Source organism: Podarcis cretensis, assembly GCF_951804945.1.
Source record: "Podarcis cretensis genome assembly, chromosome: 10".
In the NCBI taxonomy this organism is placed as follows: domain Eukaryota; kingdom Metazoa; phylum Chordata; class Lepidosauria; order Squamata; family Lacertidae; genus Podarcis; species Podarcis cretensis.
This window is the reverse complement of record NC_137179.1, coordinates 13325283-13343555: the sequence shown is the minus strand read 5'-3', so window position 1 is coordinate 13343555 and position 18273 is coordinate 13325283. Positions and strand designations below refer to the sequence as shown.

Sequence of the window (18273 nt, the reverse complement as noted above, 5' to 3'; positions counted from 1 at the left end):
TCTTCTTCTTCAGATCAGAAAGTGCAGGCAACCAGGGAGGCTACAGGGTGCTGAAGAAATGATTCATGAAGAGAGAGAGAGAGAGAGAGAGAAACACATACACCTACTTCAACATGATAAAATAAGTCCAAACCATGTACCCACGAAAATCCTAAAGTGTCCTGAAAATGAGACAGAAGAAAATGAAAGCTGCTTTTTCCAGGGAGGAAAACTTAATGAGAAATTGGGAGGCAGATTTTGGCACAGCACCGTCATACAGGGAGGCCACTGTTATTGCCCAAGTATTTCTAGATCAGGACACTTGGATTAACAGCAAAGACAGGGACAGAATATTTTGAGTAAGTAAGTAAATAATGGGTTAGTCTCCCGAACATATGTCTGTGTGGCAAGATGCATTTTCTGCTGTGCCTTACAGGAGCTGTCCTCTTGGAACGGTACCCAGTTCTTGCTTCTCATTCTCTCTTCTCTCTCCTCCCCCCCCCCAACCTCTCTCTCCCCCCTCCTCCCCTTACCTTTTGTCACCATATGATGCTCAGGGACTCCAGAGAGCCTAGCTGAGAAAGAGAGGCAGCTCATGGGCATGATCAATCAGCTGACCAGTTTGCGGGAGCAGCTGTTGGCGGCTCACGATGAGCAGAAGAAGCTGGCGGCCTCACAAATTGAGAAGCAGCGCCAGCAAATGGAGCTGGCCAAGCAGCAACAGGAACAGGTGAGTGATTATTATTAAAAGGGACTTTTAATCTACTCCCCCTCTTTAGTGTGGGAGAGGGGGGGACGGAATAGTAACACTCCATTAACATATCCTTATTTTAAGGAGGTGTGAAATATTGCAGGATCCGAGCCCAGGAATTAGTTTAGTTATTTATTGGGAGGATGGGGGGGGGGCAGGGAATGAATGAAAAGTTGGCTAAAATGCATGAAAAGGTATCCATTAACTTAGAGTGTGTGTGTGCAAATTAGCAACTTTAAGCATTTCACATTATGGAATTGTTATGTACTGAGTTGAATAGGATTCAAAATGCAGCAGACTGATTGGTCCTAGAATAATAGGATTCAGAATGCAGCAGTCTGATTGGTCCTAGAACAATAGGTTTCAGAATGCATTAGTCTGATTGGTCCTAGAACAATAGGATCCAGAATGGAGCAGTCTGATTGGTCCTAGAACAATAGGATTCAGAATGCATTAGTCTGATTGGTCCTAGACCTAGAACAATAGGATCCAGAATGCAGCAGTCTGATTGGTCCTAGAACAATAGGATTCAGAATGCATTAGTCTGATTGGTCCTAGAACAATAGGATCCAGAATGCAGCAGTCTGATTGGTCTGCAGGAGCCACCCAATCCAACTCCTGGTGGAAGTTAATCCGCAACCTGATTGGCCTATAGGAGAATCCCAGAATTAGCCAATCACGTGGTGCCCATTGTGTAAATAATGCATATAAAGCAGACATTTTGGGGCAACTTGCATTCCTCACTACTATGCGCTGAATAAAGAGCATGAAAATCACACTCGGCTCAGAGTACATTTCAGGAATGCTGGTTACAGTTGTCAACCCAGAAGCCAATGGGGAGCCTGCAAGTAAGATCTGACTGCAAGAGCCTTATCCCCTTCTATGGTTTCCAGTTACTGGTATTCAGAAGAATAGCACTTCCGGCAGTGGAAATGGAGCACAGCCATCAGGATTAGTAGCCTGTATGAATACAGTATATATGACAGAGGTGCCAACTTGAACAAAATATTGGGGCGAGGCAGGTAAACCCAACCCTGTATAATTGATCATGTGACGTGGCACGCCCACCCACACCATTTGAATGGCAATGCCCATCAACTTAGGGGGACGCCCCCTCAAATACTTTATTTATTTATTTTAAAATATATCTTTATTAATTTAAAATAAATGCATTTATGAGAAAACAGACATACATACAAATAAACAAACATACAATCAAACAAACAAGTGACAGAAAAATCAAGCAAACCACCTCAGTATAAGATACAAGCAGATTAATATAATTACCATAATACATACTCCTGATACTGAACACAATTATAAAACTTATAGAGAAGAGATTTAAAACTGACTTCCAATTAATCTCACTGTACTTTATCTATAAATTACTTTATACCGCACAGTTACGTATTTCTTATATAATTCCTTTTTACCTCCCTACGTACTTATATTTATACAATACAGGGATCAGTCTGATTCTGCCAAGATGTTTCCTTTTATTCCATCTTCCTTTTCTTCTATTATTCCCTCTCAAATATTTTATTGGGGGGGGTGTGCAAAGCAACCTCAGCTCCTAGGAGTTGGCACCTGTGATTTCTTAGAAATAAGCACACTGGAGAAGGGATGTAGGAGAAGGGATGTACAGTGGTGCCCCGCAAGACGAATGCCTCGCAAGACGGAAAACCCGCTAGATGAAAGGGTTTTCCGTTTTGGAGGTGCTTCGCAAAACAAATTTCCTATGGGCTTGCTTAGCAAGACGAAAATGTCTTGCGAGTTCCTGCAGGTTTTTTCCCCTCCCCCCCCCCTTTCTAAGCCGCTGAGCCGCTTATCTGCTTATCCGATAAGCCGATAAGCCGCTAAAAGCCGCTAATAGCGCTAATAGCGCTAATCCGCTAAGCCGTCAATGGGCTTGCTTCGCAAGAAGAAAAAACCGCTAGACGAAGAGACTCGCGGAACGGATTAATTTTGTCTTGCGAGGCACCACTGTAGTTCGTATTTTACTGCAGACATGCCTAATGAAGGTAAGAACAAAAATCCAGCTACCTTAAAAACAACAACCCCAAAATGCATATATTAGGGGAAATGTATTAGCACATAACATAGAATTGTACAGTTGGACGGGATCCCAAGAGTCATTTATTCAATCTAGACCGATCCAGTGCAATGTGGGAATCTCAGCTGAAGCATCCAGGACAGTCGGCCATTCAAACTCTGCTTGAGAACCTCCCAAGGAAGGAGAGTCCACAACATAAACATAAGAAGATGGCCCACCTAGTCCAGCGTCCTGTTCTCACAGTGGCCAACCAGATGCCTGTGGTAAATTGGCACCCAGGAGCCAAGCACAAGGCACTCCTCTCACACTGTGAATCCCAACAATTGGTCTTCAGGCGCATACTGTCTCTGACAGCAGAGTCGGAAGCCACAAAGCTCACTCCACGACTCTGCCCTACTGTCTTTGTCAGATTTGTGATTTATGATTATTACACGTTACTCGCTCATTACACAAAAAAGAGCTCCAAGTGACTTATGATATGTTTAGGAGCATGAGCCTAAATAATAATAACAATAATAATTTATTATTTATACCCCGCCCATCTGGCTGAGTTTCCCCAGCCACTCTGGGCGGCTTCCAATCAAGTGTTAAAAACAATACAGCATTAAATATTAAAAACTTCCCTAAACAGGGCTGCCTTCAGATGTCTTTTAAAAAGAAGATAGCTGCTTATTTCCTTCACATCTGTTGGGAGGGTGTTCCACAGGGCGGGTGCCACTACCGAGAAGGCCCTCTGTCTGGTTCCCTGTAGCCTCACTTCTCGCAATCAGGGAACCGCCAGAAGGCCCTCGGTGTTGGATCTCAGTGTCTGGGCTGAACAATGGGGGTGGACCGAGGCCGTTTAGGACCGAGGCCATGTGTTTAAATGAAAACACATGATAAGCAAACACATTCACACACAAAAATACTTGCAAATACACAAAGCCAACCCTCTGCCCACTATGAGACCTTCGGGTATAAATTGAATGAATGAATGAATGAATGAATGAATAAATAAATAAATAAATAAATAAAAATGAGCACCACCTTAAAGGGACAGGTGGCATTTAGGCACAATTTATTTTTGCTTCTGTTTTGAAGTATTCACTATTATTGAGTGCAAAAGAGCCACGTTTATACTCTAACCATTATGCATAGGAGACAGTGCCATTAAACATGTTGTTGTTTTTTAATACATTTGGTGACAGAGTGGAAGTGTTCATTGTCTTTATTTGGATAGGACCAGCTGTGGGCAAAGGTCTAAATGGAGGAGGGCAAATGTGCCTTTTCAGACTGCAAATTAGACTCCTGTTAAGTACTGTTGTGTGTTGACCCTACAGATTGCAAGGCAACAACAGCAGCTCCTGCAGCAGCAACACAAAATCAACCTTCTCCAGCAACAGATCCAGGTCAGAGATTCTGAGTCTACCCATTGTTTTTATTCTCTCTGTCTCTCTTTGTGCCTTTTTCTACTACCCCCAATTCAATAATTTATTGCCATCAATAAATAGGCAACCATATCTGAGTTTAAGTAGATTGATGCTGGTTCCAAATCTATGGATGTTGCTGTGTGTATATTGGTATGCCTGCCCTTATACTCCATAACGCGAGTCTGAACTGATTGCAAGTGTCTGTGCAGAAACGGCACCCTGAGAACCATAGCTTGCTGTCCTAAAATGTGTCCCTAGTCCTCATGAAACCAGCTGCGGTGAGCTGCAAGCTCGTCTTTCTGTTCTTTCCAGATGATGGACATGAAACCACCCCAGCTTTTTTCTGTTACGAAAGTCCTGTTGTTATCTTGCTATTTTGTTTGTTTGTTTGTTTGTTTGTGTGTGTGTGTGTGTGTGTGTGTGTGTGTGTGCGTGCATGTGTGTTAGTACAAAGAAAGCATGGGAAATGGGCTTGGAAAGTTAGCCGTTTATGAAAGCATGGTGGCTTTCTTATTACTATTATTTAAAGGAGCTGCACGACTTCTTACAGATGTAACTAGAAAATGGCTATTTGCAGTGCCGGTCCTCCCATTAGGTGCAATGAGACAACTGTTTCAGGCAACAGGTGCTGGGGAGTGGTGGAGGTGGTGGCAAGGTGTTAAGAGTTCAGAGCTGTGTTGCATGCTGCCGCGTTTCGAATGTTGAAGTAAGGGTCAACAGCCAGCCCAGTCGGAAGGTGGGAGTGGAAGTGCCATTTTGTCCATCATCTCAGACAGCAAAACATCTTGGGCTGGGGCTGTGTCTCTGTAAACAAGTTCATTGCTTTTAAGCACCCAATTTCACACAGGAGTGGAAGTTGGTTTGTTCATGTGGAGATTCATATGTTAGAATGTAGTATGCTCCAGGAAAGGTGTGAGATGACATTGATGGATGATTACTAGATATAAAAACGGTGTGATCTAACAACATGTGCAGGCTCCAGCGGACTCGATGCGCATAGTCCCAGCCATGCCATAAGCAATAACCCTCTTCACTGAGAACTGGAGAGCAGTGGGGATTAAAACCAGCTCCCAGCTTTCCTTTTCTAACAGCAGCAGTTCAGTCTTGTTTGCACAATTCCTCTTCCAGTTATCACATGCTCCTAACTGGATTGGACTGAAGGCTCTGAGATCTGATTTAGATTTGGACTGAATCTGTAATAGATGTTATCAAGGTTGTTTTCATCTTAATCTTTCTGATCGTGTTCTGTAAAAGTGGAACTTTTCTTTCTAAAAAAAATCTAGTTATTTTTAAAGTAAGAGATTGGTATGTTCATTAATTGTTACATAGAGCAAATGCTTCTGTGACCATAATCAGTCCATAATCTATCATCTGTGGCCAAAGCTGGCATTGTATTTCAGAACAGAACAGGGTTCAAACAGAACTTAGAGAAGTAGCATTTCCCTTTAAGTGTATCTTCCCTATCAACTTCCCAATCTACCTAAAACTTTATTTCACCCTATCAGTGAGTATTTTGCGTATTTCTGGTTATGAGTTTATTGATAAATATGTTCCACACTGGGATGCAGGTGGCACTATGGGTTAAACCACAGAGCCTAGGACTTGCCGATCAGAAGGTCGGCGGTTCGAATCCCCGCGATGGGGTGAGCTCCCGTTGCTCGCTCCCTGCTCCTGCCAACCTAGCAGTTTGAAAGCATGTCAAAGTGCAAGTAGATTAATAGGTACTGCTCCGGCAGGAAGCTAAACGGTGTTTCCGTGCACTGCTCTGGTTCGCCAGAAGCTGCTTAGCCATGCTGGCCACAGGACCCAGAAGCTGTATGCCGGCTCCCTCGGCCAATAAAGCGAGATGAGTGCCACAACCCCAGAGTCGGCCACGACTGGACCTAATGGTCAGGGGTCCCTTTACCTTTATCTTATGTTCCACACTAATGTTCATTTTTGTGTTTCTGAAATAAAACCATTCCTGACCATATATATATATAGAGAGAGAGGGAGTTTACATCATCTTGTTTATTGGTTTAACTAGGCATAGGGTAATCTATCTGATTCTGGTTCATGTCAACTTCACCTATTTTTACTTTTCAAATTTCCATTACATTTCCACATTAATCTGCAGATGATTTTTTAAAAGGTTTCTCTTAAAAGGTTTGTTTTCTCTGAATATGTATTTAAATTCATACTTGGATACATTTCAACTGTTGGGAATCATGTTTCAGAGAAGTGTGAAATCTGTTGACCTGTTAAATTCCAGAACCACACATTAGTCTGAAAGACATGGATCAGGCCATTTCCCATAGAAATGTGCGGAGTCCAGACCTCTTGGGCATCTCCATTGTCAGCTTTCCTGCTTGAACTGGTGAAGCTGGAGCCTGATGCTCTGGCTCACTAGCAGAGCAGAACCACCCACACAAACTCTTGCTTTCTAGGAAATCTAGAATCAGAGGGGCTGCTTCCTAGCAGCCTCTGTGTTCTCTGATGGGTTGAAAGGACTTGTAGCTTTCTGCACTGGGATGCCTGTCCACAGATACTGTAATTCAAGTCTGAGTTCACTGCAAGTATCTATGCTGGAAATGGCATCCTGAGAATTGTAGCATGCTTTCATAAAATGCGCAAGAAGCCAGAGATGGTGAGAAGAGTCTTTAAGATGTAACCCCACACATGTTGTCAAAGGCCCACACAACTACCCAGGCAAAGGGCTCTCAAAGCAATCTTCATTATCTTACTCTTCACTGTGGAGCCTGCATCTGTTGGACATAAAAAAGTATTATTTTTCAACCTGCTGAATCATGGGAGGGCAGGGCGCTGCAGTGATTTACAGCCTTCAGTGTCAATCGATTTGCTTGGAATTCCTTGCAATAGGAACAGTGTCCTAAATTCTGCAATGAGGGTAAATAAAGATTGAGATCCACAGAGTGAGATGAAACATGCCTGAAGGCTTGGGTATGCACAATGGATTAATTTATTTTTAAATGTCTTCTAAATGTTAGGTAGTTGTTTATCTCTTTGACATCTGATGGGAGGGCGTTCCACAGGGCGGGCACCACTACTGAGAAGGCCCTCTGCCTAGTTCCCTGTAACTTTGCTTCTCACAATGACGGAACCGCCAGAAGGCCCTCGGCGCTGGACCTCAGTGTCTGGGCTGAACAATGGGGGTGGAGACGCTCCTTCAGATATATTGGACCAAGGCCGTTTAGGGCTTTAAAGGTCAACACCAACACTTTGTGCTCGGAAACGTACTGGGAGCCAATGTAGGTCTTTCAAGACCAGTGTTATGTGGTAAAAGCACTAATTTACACCTAATAGTTGAAACAGGTGGTGCTCTGGTACCTCTGAAGATTTAGTTGCTTTTGTTCTTTGAACCTCAGATTCTCCATTCTTAGTAAGTAAATTAAGTAAATTTTTATTTATACCCCGCCGTCCGCAGCCAAGACCGGGCTCAGGGCGGCTAACATCAGATGTCAAATATATTAAAACACAATCATAAGATTGATTAAAATACAGCTTAAAAATTAGAATCAGGATAAAATTAAATGACTGCCCGTGAAATTACAACCATAAGGGTTGGGAACCTCAAGTATTCATCAGGGCCAGCTATCCATGTTGGTCCCACATGAGCCGATAGAAGGGCTAAAGAGGTAACTTACAGGGTCCCATGAGGGGGGGGGGTCCATTTCTTGTCCATTACTTCTGCTTCCAAGCCCAGAAAGTTGACCAGAAGTGAGGAAACAACTCTGTAAGATTAGGTTTGCTGCTTAATTATCATGCATTTGAATGATTAAGATTCTGGAACAAATGTGTCTTATTTTTCCAGTGAAAAAAAGGAATTCCATTTACCCGAGCCAATTTTCTGTAAGGTCTGTTAAAGTCATAGTAATTTTGGATAAATTATTCTGCAAGGAGAGAAAAATTCCTTTGATAATATTTTACTAGATATACCATTAAAAAAAAAAATAATCTCACATGGACTGATGAGGATTTATACTTGAAAAAAAGCCACCCTGTTATCTTAGGCTTTCTAAACAATATGCCAAAACACACAACACATTTGTTCCCCAAAATCCACTGTTCCCAATGAAGGCTTAATTTTCACCATGGATTTAAAATACATGGCTTTCCCCAAAGAATCCTGGGAATAGTAGTTTACCCCCACAGAGCTACAGTGCCAGTGTGGTGTAGTGGTTAAGAGCGGTAGTCTCGTAATCTGGGGAACCGGGTTCGCGTCTCCGCTCCTCCACATGCAGCTGCTGGGTGACCTTGGGCCAGTCACACTTCTTTGAAGTCTCTCAGCCCCACTCACCTCACAGAGTGTTTGTTGTGGGGGAGGAAGGGAAAGGAGAATGTTAGCCGCTTTGAGACTCCTTTGGGTAGTGATAAAGTGGGATATCAAATTCAAACTCTTCTTCCCAGCACCCCAAACTCTAGTTCCCAGGATTCTTCAGAGAAAGCCATACACCTCAAATACAATTTCGGTATATGGTGGGTGCAGTCACCCACAGTTCGGCTCTTAGGCTTCATCTCCCAGTTCAGACATTTTCCTGTGAAACGGTAAACTGGCTGTGATCTTTTTTCTGGGGAAAGGTGGGAACGTTAAAAATGAATGAGTTATGTGGCAAGTAACCCCATTAAAAATTGGGTTAAAAGTGACTCATAAACTACATGAGAAGGACAGTCGTGACTTCAAGGAAGATTGGGAACTTTCTACAAATTACTTTAAAAAACAACAAAATGACTTGGACTCCCTGGCAGGTTTTGAATAAACATCCACAAATTTATTAATAGAATACATGACAGATAAGGTAATGATATGTACCATGTTTAACATGCAGAGAATAATATGTGCAAATAAATCAGAGAGGGGAGCTGAGGGAAGTATTTTGGGGGGGGAGGGATGGGGGAATAAAAAGGGGGGAAATGTAATTGATTAATTGGATTGATAATTTGTTCTGTTGAAATTGTTTAATAAAAGTACATTTTTAAAATAATAATAATAATAATGTGTCTTGTGGGAGTGACTGTGCCCCACTTCAAAGCACAGGAAACCCCAAGCGCAGGATGTGAAATATTGACTATTTTAGGGTGCAAAGGTGAATTTTTCAAATGATGACCAAATCTCACCTGTGCCAGCAACCTGTGTATTTAATTCTTCAGAATGCCTGGAATGATGCTATAACTTAAAGGTAAAAGGTAAAGGTACCCCTGCCCGTACGGGCCAGTCTTGACAGACTCCATGTGCGCCCATCTCACTTAAGAGGCCGGGGGCCAGCGCTGTCCAGAGACACTTCCGGGTCACGTGGCCAGCGTGACATCGCTGCTCTGGCAAGCCAGAGCCGCACACGGAAACGCCGTTTACCTTCCCGCTGGTAAGCGGTCCCTATTTATCTACTTGCACCCGGAGGTGCTTTCGAACTGCTAGGTTGGCAGGCGCTGGGACCGAGCAGCGGGAGCGCACCCCGCCGCAGGGATTCGAACCGCCGACCTTTCGATCGGCAAGCCCTAGGCGCTGAGGCTTTAACCCACAGCGCCACCTGCGTCCCTGCTATAACTTAACGCAGCATTATTCTAAGGAGCATTCTGGAAGATAGCAGTGGTGACAGCGACTGACTGCCAGAGGGGTGACACTATTCTTCCCCCCCCCCCCGAACTTTGTAACAATGTGGTATCGTTAAATGTAGCAGCTGGGGAAATAAATGTGGCCCTCAGGTCAGGGAGAGTGAGGAAGAATACCAGTAAGCTTTGCTCCCTGTCCTCAAAATGTGCAAGAGAGACTTCTGACATGGCTCAGTTGGTAGAGCATGAGACTCTTAATCTCAGAGTCATGGGTTCAAGGGCCCATGTTGGGCCCAAAGAATCCTACATTGCAGGGGGGCTGGACTAGATGACCCTCGTGGTCCCTTCCAACTCTACAGTTCTACGGCAGCTTCTAAGGTACCAGTTTCACCCCTTGTTTTTCATGACACACACAATCAGTTCAGGCTGAAAGTTCCCAGCTGAGAAATTTTGGTCCTGAACTAGTATAAAAATGCAAGTGGATTATTTATTTAAATTGAGTACTGCTTCATATTTCAACAGAAATCACTTAAGCGGCTGGCATATGTGAACCACGAGAAAATCAACGTCTTTTCTCTCCCCCCCCCCCAACAAAGAAACACAATACAAATTTCACATTCTGCTGAAATAAGTAAACCCCTCTACACTTTTATACATGCAGCAGATCACTGCAGCCTGTGGGAGAGTTTCTCCTGAAAGTTCAAAAAATCTCAGAAGCTCTCTCCACAGTAGTTCAGAAAAGGCCTTTTAGTGTCGCTGCCACTGTTCTGTGGAATAGCGTTCCTGCTGAGATATGACAGGTGTTCTTTAGCTGCACTTTCCAGAAGCAGTTGAAGACATCTTTGTACCCGCAGGCTCTCTGAGTTGGATAAATGTGCCTTTACCAGGAGTATCTACCTTTTATAGGTTTAGCTTTCTTAAAAGAATAAGGTGCAATTTTGTGTTTTTAACTGTTTTTCATTGTCTTTAGCATTCTATAGAAGGTGCTAAACAAATCAACAACAAGAATTCTACTGCTTCTACTACTAACACTACTACTAATCACAATTCCACCTTTCGAGTAAAATAATCATACAGCAATAAATATCTCGAAACTTCTCTCTAAATAGCTCTCCTTCGCTGCTGGAGGTTTTTAAACAGAGGTTGGACAGCCATCTGTCAGGGATTCTTTAGCTGTGATTCCCGCTTTGCAGGGGGTTGGGGTCCCTTCCAATTCTACAATCCTCTGCTTCTATGAAAACGGTGTATGTAAGCAAAATAAATGCGCTCAAGTAAAATGCATAAGAGCCGCAAAAGCAAATCATAAACAAAGCTTCAGAATATATCAAGATACAGTATCAAAAGGCAACATTATTAACTGAATTTGTGCAGCAGTTCTCAATCTGGCATTGCCCTTCTCAGGAGTGGCGCTAGCTGAGAATTCATTTAATTCTCTCACGTGGCATGTGATTCCTTAGGAAATTGCCTTCCACTGAGTCAGACTCAATGGTCATAGAATCATAGAGTTGGAATCCCTGAGGATCATGTGGTCCAACCCCCTGAAAGGCAGGAACATGCAACCGTCCCATATGGGAATCGAACCTGCAACCATCTAGTTCACGTTGACTAGCTATGGCTCTCTAAGCTTCCAAGGCAAGGAATATTTCTAGTCCTACCAGGAGTTCCTGGGTACTGAACCTGGGTACTTGCACATGCAAACCACTGAGCCACGGTTGCTGGAAAGCCACAAGCTATACACTGCAGTGGCGCCTTTGCTGTTTCATCAGCAAAAACTGCCCTTAGCTGGGCCACTCACCTGCTGCAAATCTCGTGGATTTGTCAGAGGTGATGTCCACCATTCCAGGGTTTTTGATATACTCAGGATAGTTTCCTGCCCTGTGTCAGGAGCAGCTGCCTGTTTCCATGTGACTTGGAATCGGCAGCATACCAGATGCACTCAGAAAGGCCCCAAAAGGAGCTGCATCAAATGCTTTTCCCACGACTTTGCAACCTTCTTTTCTTTTTTCTTTTGCAAACAACAGCGAGGGACTGCCGTCTAAAAACAAAACCTCTAAATTATTCTCTCTCTCCCCTTCCCCAAGAGGACTCAGTAGTTCATTTCCTCTCTGTTAGTGGCAGAGGACTCTATTATTAGTTCAAAACTGGACCAAACTTTAAAAGTTTTCAAAAATTCTTCCTGATTTTTATCGTGATCCTTTCTTTTGCATTTAGGGGATAGTGAGTGTCAGGGTGGAGATTGGTTGCAAAACTCACTCAGACACCACTTAGAATTTTAGTTTTCTCAGGGTTGAGATGAAATGGGTTTGGCCCTGAGAATTGTCCGGCAAGGAGTCTGTTGGGAACCACATGTCAGCTGCTCTGAATATTGTGCATCCAATAAACAGGTGTGATACCCAAAGAGATGACTACGCTTCAGGAATCTATCCTTACCATCATCTGTTGTTCCACTGGTTCTGAATGCTGTCTGCTCTTCACAGTCCCCTCCTAGCAAGCGAGGGGCAAGTGGCAGGCTTGGTTGTCAAGCATGCCAGAAGAAGAGAGGCAGGGCCTGCCCTGCCATTAGGCAAGCTGAGGCAACAACATCAGGCAGCAGTTGCTCCTCTTGAACTCTTCAGCCATTCCTGGGCCAGCTGATCTGGCCAGCTGGCTAAAGGTCTGGTGGAGAATTCTGTCTCACCATCAGTACTGAAATAAGATTCAACTGTCAATCCAATTGGATTCTGCACGTGAAATCTGGTGGCTCCCTTGAGTGATTAGTTGCCCAACTTGAGACAGGGTAGAAGACTTGGGTATCTAACAAAGTTGGCCTGTTAGCACAAGTATTTCTGCCTGCGCAACAGGACTTCTTCTCCCCATGCATGTTTGCACAGTGCACCCCGCACCCACCCCAAAATTATTCTGGGCTTTCCCCAACTCTCCAGATGTGCAGATAGAGGAGGAGGAGAGGAAGTCCTTCTTGGCATACCAAAGTCCTTGCACTAACAGGACAACTTTGTTGGATATAACTCTGTATCCAACTTACTAGAAAGACATGGCCCAAGACTGGTTCTCTGAGGCCACCTAATTCCCTACAGTTTTGCCTTCCAACAAGGAACCCTGGTGGTGCAGGGGGAAGTAAACTGATGTCTCAACTTAGTTTGTCCTCTCTGTGGTCTGCCACCACTACAATCATCTACCACCAGTTCATTCTGTAAGTTGCTCATGGACTTCTCTATTCTCCTTTTACAGGGAGGGCATATCCTTTTTTGGTCCCAGTTCCAACGAATTTCGTTGTGTTTGCCAGCATTGTTGTCCCAAAAAAGACTCTCCCACATTTTCTCTCTCTCTGCATTAATTAACAAGAAAGGAAATTGCATTTAAAAATTATTAAAGGAGAGATAAATTCTCACTGAGAGCCAGTGTGGTGTAGTGGTTAAGAGCAGTGAACTCGTAATCTGGTGAACCGGGTTCGCTTCCCCGCTCCTCCACATGCAGCTGCTGGGTGACCTTGGGCCAGTCACACTTCTCTGAAGTCTCTCAGCCCCACTCACCTCACAGAGTGTTTGTTGTGGGGGAGGAAGGGAAAGGAGAATGTTAGCCGCTTTGAGACTCCTTCGGATAGTGATAAGGCAGGATATCAAATCCAAACTCTTCTTCTTCATGGGTGGGGATGCAGGTGTCATGTTGCGCGTGCCTTCATTCTGAAGCAGACAATGAGCCTTTGTGAGTGTACTTTTCGTTCTGTAAATGGTTTGACCAATAGTCTGTACTCTGTAGCCTCCATGGGTGCCCACGCTTCAATGAAAGCTCAGGGGAGGTGACTCCTCCCATGGGGCGTTTTCAGATCAGGAAGTGCAAGCAGCCAGGGAGGCTGAAGGAATGTTTACAGGCAAGACACAGAGCACCATCATGCAAAGATAAGGTAAGCTCAGAACCCCACACCCATAGAAATTCTAATGAAACGCCATGAGAACAAGGTAGGGAAATGGGAGCCCTTTTCACAGGGGAAGACAGCTTTCAAGAAATTTCAGGACAAGTTCCAGCACATCACTCTTTGTATGTGTGCATAGGGTGATGGTAGGGTTCTCCCTTTCGGGCACAAGGGTTAAACCAGATGGCCCTTGAATTCCAGCTCTGTAATATCATGAAAGTGTGTTGTTTACATTTGCACCCTGTCCTTTATTTTGCAATAAGGTGATGGGCTGTAGATTAGCAAGAGGAGACGTCTCTTATGTTTCTATTCCAGCGAGTGAGTGAGTGTTTGTGAAAGAGGGGGGTTGGGGTATTTGTGTGGTTTTGTTTTTTTCAGAATCCCTTTTATTATTTCTTGCCATTGTGTGCCTGCACATATGGAAAGGCGCAGCGCGAAGCCACGGGTGCCAACGAGCGAAAGAAAAGCATCCTTGTCCATTGAGCTGACCTACTAAGGGGAACATTAGTTCGCCATATGATCAGCGTCTCATCCATGTGGAGAGTGTGGAGTCATGAGCCCTTTTGTTCGGAAGCCAAAAAAGGCAGCTTCTGCTGAGGGGAGGTAAAAAAAAAAAAAAAAAGGAGAAGAAGAAAGGGAGGGAAAAAAGAGATGATTCAGGCAAGATAACAATAAATTTTTTTCCTGCTGGCTGGTGGAGGTGTTTAGGATGTGTTTTCTTTATATCTCCGTCCGCCCCTAATTGACGATGCTTTAAAATGAATGACTAGCAGTCAAAACGTGTTTGCTTCAAGCTGAGAAGAAAAATGCCGGTGTCTCTGCTTCGAAACTGATTGCGCTTTGTACACAACTGACAGCCGCAGTCACTTTGAGTGACTGATAAGGGGGAGCTTTGCCACTTATCAAGGAATGCGCGCCGAAAAAGAAAAGGACTCTGAGCCATTCAGATGCGTTGCATGCTCAAAATAACATCTCACATCAGTCAGGCTCGCAAGGCACCGGGAGACGTTTCAAAATAAACTTTGTATCCATCTATCTCGCTATCTGGAGGCAACGATTCAATTTAACAGACAAATCGCCGCACAACATTGCAGTGTTTTCCGGAAAGGAGAACATCATTATAACGGTCATGGGTTTATGCACGATTTACTGGGGTTCGATAGCATTTGTGGGTCTTTGTCAGGGCAACCCACCCCCACCCACATTCATCACTCTAGATCAGGGGTGGCGAACCTGTGGCCCTCCAAATGTTGCTGGATTACAGTTCCCATCATGCCTGAACATTGGGCCATGCTCGTCGGGGCTGATGGAACTGGAGTCCAACAATAACCTCTGGAGGGCCACAGGTTTCCCCACACTTGCTTTAAATAAATAAATGTTATTGTTATTACCACACACTTCCACCAAATTACAGTGGTACTTCGGGTTACATACGCTTCAGGTTTACATAGTCTTCAGGTTACAGACTCTGCTAACCCAGAAATAGTGCTTCAGATTAAGAACTTTGCTTCAGGATGAGAACAGAAATCGTGCTCTGGCGGTGTGGCAGCAGCAAGAGGCCCCATTAGCTAAAGTGGTGCTTCAGGTTAAGAATAGTTTCAAGTTTAGTACGGACCTCTGGAATGAATTAAGTACTTAACCCGAGGTACCACTGTACTCAGAGTGTTGTACATGTTCTCCTTCTATTTTATCCTCACTTGAAAACCTATGAGGTAGATGAAACCAAGACAGGCAATGGTTCAACGTCACATTAAGCTTTTTTGCTAAGGTGATATTTGAACCTTGGTCTTCCTGGTCTCAGTCCAACACTTTAGTCTTCTCATCATCATCATCATCAATAATTTTATTATTTGTCCCCGCCTAATGGGCTGGGTGGCTTCCAACAAAAACAAAAACATAATAAAGCACTTCACTTCTCGCAGTGAGGGAACCACCAGTAGACCCTCGGAGGTGGACCTCAGTGTCCAGGCTGAACAATGGGGGTGGAGACGCTCCTTCAGGTATACAGGGGTGGGGAACCTGTGACCCTCCAAATTTTGCTCTCACATGTGGTCACTGACCCCTACATTGCAGCCTGGAATGGAACTACCTACAGTCTGGACGTATGGAAATGGCCTCCACTGCCACAGATGTTTAGGAGTTGTGGTATTTAGGACTGCACTGTTGAAATTCTGACTAACTATGATTTTTGGGTGCACGGCAGAGGTGCATCACATGCTTGGTCCACTCCCCCCATTCCCAGTAGGGTGGAATCAGATTTTTCCTTTGCATGCCGTGTCTGGACTGTTCCCTAGCCATGGTGTCACCACCACACACTCCTACACATGTACACACAATGTTATGCTATGATTTTGTTTGTTTTGGGAAGCCCAAAATGAAGACCATGGCTTTTTGCTTGCTTTCTTAATAGTGTCTGTGTGAAAGTCGGTTCATGTTACAAAATATACTGCTGGTCAGCAGACTGGCACCTGGTGAATAAAATGGCCTGCAAAAGTTGAGAAATTGCCCATCCCTCTTAGAAACAATGCTGGGTATTCTCTTGAATTCCATCTCTTGGCTTGGGCAGTCTGTTTTGACATCTCACTCCAGCCTCATTGCTTACCAAATGCCTAGGAGAAGTTCTCCAGAGTGATTCACTGGAAATGTATTGGTACCACCTACTGAGTCATCAGCACTGTTGACTGTAGCATTGTGGGTTTCCCCTGGCGCATCACCCTTCTTGAGATGGGTTGTGCCCATTGCTACTCTTTTTATGAGATGTAATTGAATTACCAGTTGGGGAGGCACCATCCAAACAATTTTGACAGAAGTGAGATTTTGTTTCGGGGGTTTTTCTGTTAGTTGTGTTGGATTTTATTTTGCAATGTGGCAGATGTGTCTGGCCATTCTTTAAACTTTGCAGTGATAGCAAATAAAGATTATTATTATTATTATTATTATTATTATTATTATTATTATTACCACCATTTATTACTGCCTTTCACCCTAAAGTCCCAGGGCAGGTTACATCATTAAAACACACTATTACCATTAAAATGCAATATTAGATCACATTTAAAAACTACTTAGAACAGCTCAGTTGGTTAGAATATGGTGTTGATAATGCTGAGGTTGCAGGATCGATCATTGTATGGGGACAGCTGCATATTCCTGCATTACAAGGGTTTGGACTAGATGATCCTCAGGATCCCTCCAACTCCACAATTGTTTGATTCTATGAACATAAAAGGGATATGGGTGGCACTGTGGTCTAAACCACAGAGCTAGGGCTTGCCAGTCGGAAGGTCAGCGGTTTGAATACGCACGATGGGGTGAGCTCCCGTTGCTCATTCTCTGCTCCTGCCAACCTAGCAGTTCGAAACCACAAAGTGCAAGTAGATAAATAGGTACCGCTCCAGAGGGGAAGGTAAACGGCATTTCCGTGTGCTGCTCTGGTTCGCCAGAAGTGGCTTAGTCATGCTGGCCACATGACCTGGAATGCTGTACGCCGGCTCCTTGGCCAATAAAGCGAGATGAGCACCGCAACCCCAGAGTCGTCCATGACTGGACCTAACGGTCAGGGGTCCCTTTACCTTTATGAACATAAAACTATAGAAATAAGGTGGTTCCAAAAATAATTCATCTCTGTCATCACAAGAGGTGCGTATGATGAAAGCTGTACAACGAAGTTGCCAAATCAGTTGTAATGATTTGATCCTGCATTATCCAGGGACACAGGAGGATCATGCTTGGATCTGGAAAGGGAGAAGCGGCTTGAAATAGTGATGATCTCATTGTTGCCTGGAAGGATTAGCTTTCTGTTCTTTTCAAAACAACCAAGTCAACCTAAGGGAGTCAACACCTGCGGGATGGAGCAAAGCCACCAACTGGATTTTGCTCGATCACATGGAGCCTTCCTAAGAACCAAAGTTTACATCCATGGGGCGCAAATTCTAAGATTTCCACAAGCTCTGCAGGTCAGAAGAAAACTGCACGCATGGCAGTGGCTGCACATACATCCTTGTGCCATAATCCCTCTTACAACGGTCTGGAGAGCCAAGCCTTTGAGCCAGAGCCCTAGATTGCAAGCCTAAGCCTAGGGGTGGCAACCTATAGCCTAGGGGTGGAAATCTTTTAAGCCAAGGGAGGCATTCTATTCTAGGCAATCTTCCATAGACGCCATCTGGGCTGGGCTGGGCCAGAAGCAAAAGTGGGCAGAGTAATTGATGCAAATGTTACCTTTGTACAGTAGTTCATGGAGACCAAAGCCCCATCAGCTCAACTGGTTAGAGCGTGGTGCTGATAACAACAAGGTCACAGGTTTGATGGTTGCATATTCCTGTATTGGAGTGAGTTGGACTATATGATCTATGGGGTCCCTTCCAACTCTCTGATTCTATCAAAAATACTCGGGATGAGAGGCAAGGCCAGTGGCAGATGTGGCCTGGAGAGAGGGATTAATACCCGGGACAGTTCTAAGTCCAGATAGAGAGATCTGGAGGGCTGCAATTGGGCCTGACTTTCCCCACCAGTGCTATAGCTGAGTAGAACTTGCAGTTCTGGTTGCTTTTGGTGGCAACGGCATGCGATCCTGAGATTTTCTGCTTAAATGTGCATTTGTTTGTTTGAAAGAAAAAATGCTTCT

The 18273-nt window shown here is 44.2% G+C and overlaps 1 protein-coding gene and 2 long non-coding RNA genes across 13 annotated transcripts in view; 2 read left to right on the top strand and 1 right to left on the bottom strand.

Moving 5' to 3' along the window:
* The window catches only part of LOC307225418, a 582147-nt gene that overhangs the window by 222067 nt on the left and 341807 nt on the right, over positions 1-18273 (top strand). The gene's annotated exons all lie outside the window — the stretch shown is intronic.
* The window catches only part of LOC307225335, a 422891-nt gene that overhangs the window by 217079 nt on the left and 187539 nt on the right, over positions 1-18273 (bottom strand). The gene's annotated exons all lie outside the window — the stretch shown is intronic.
* The window catches only part of SOX5 (SRY-box transcription factor 5), a 775029-nt gene that overhangs the window by 580399 nt on the left and 176357 nt on the right, over positions 1-18273 (top strand). For 10 of the 11 annotated variants that reach the window (XM_079992440.1, XM_079992438.1, XM_079992439.1 and 7 more), the window contains 2 exons: positions 537-709; positions 4103-4171. In XM_079992440.1, coding sequence (XP_079848566.1) covers positions 537-709; positions 4103-4171 — 242 coding nt within the window. Of the gene's footprint in view, positions 1-536; positions 710-4102; positions 4172-13532; positions 13641-18273 lie in introns of those variants that run through there. The other variant, XM_079992435.1, reaches the window with a different exon arrangement.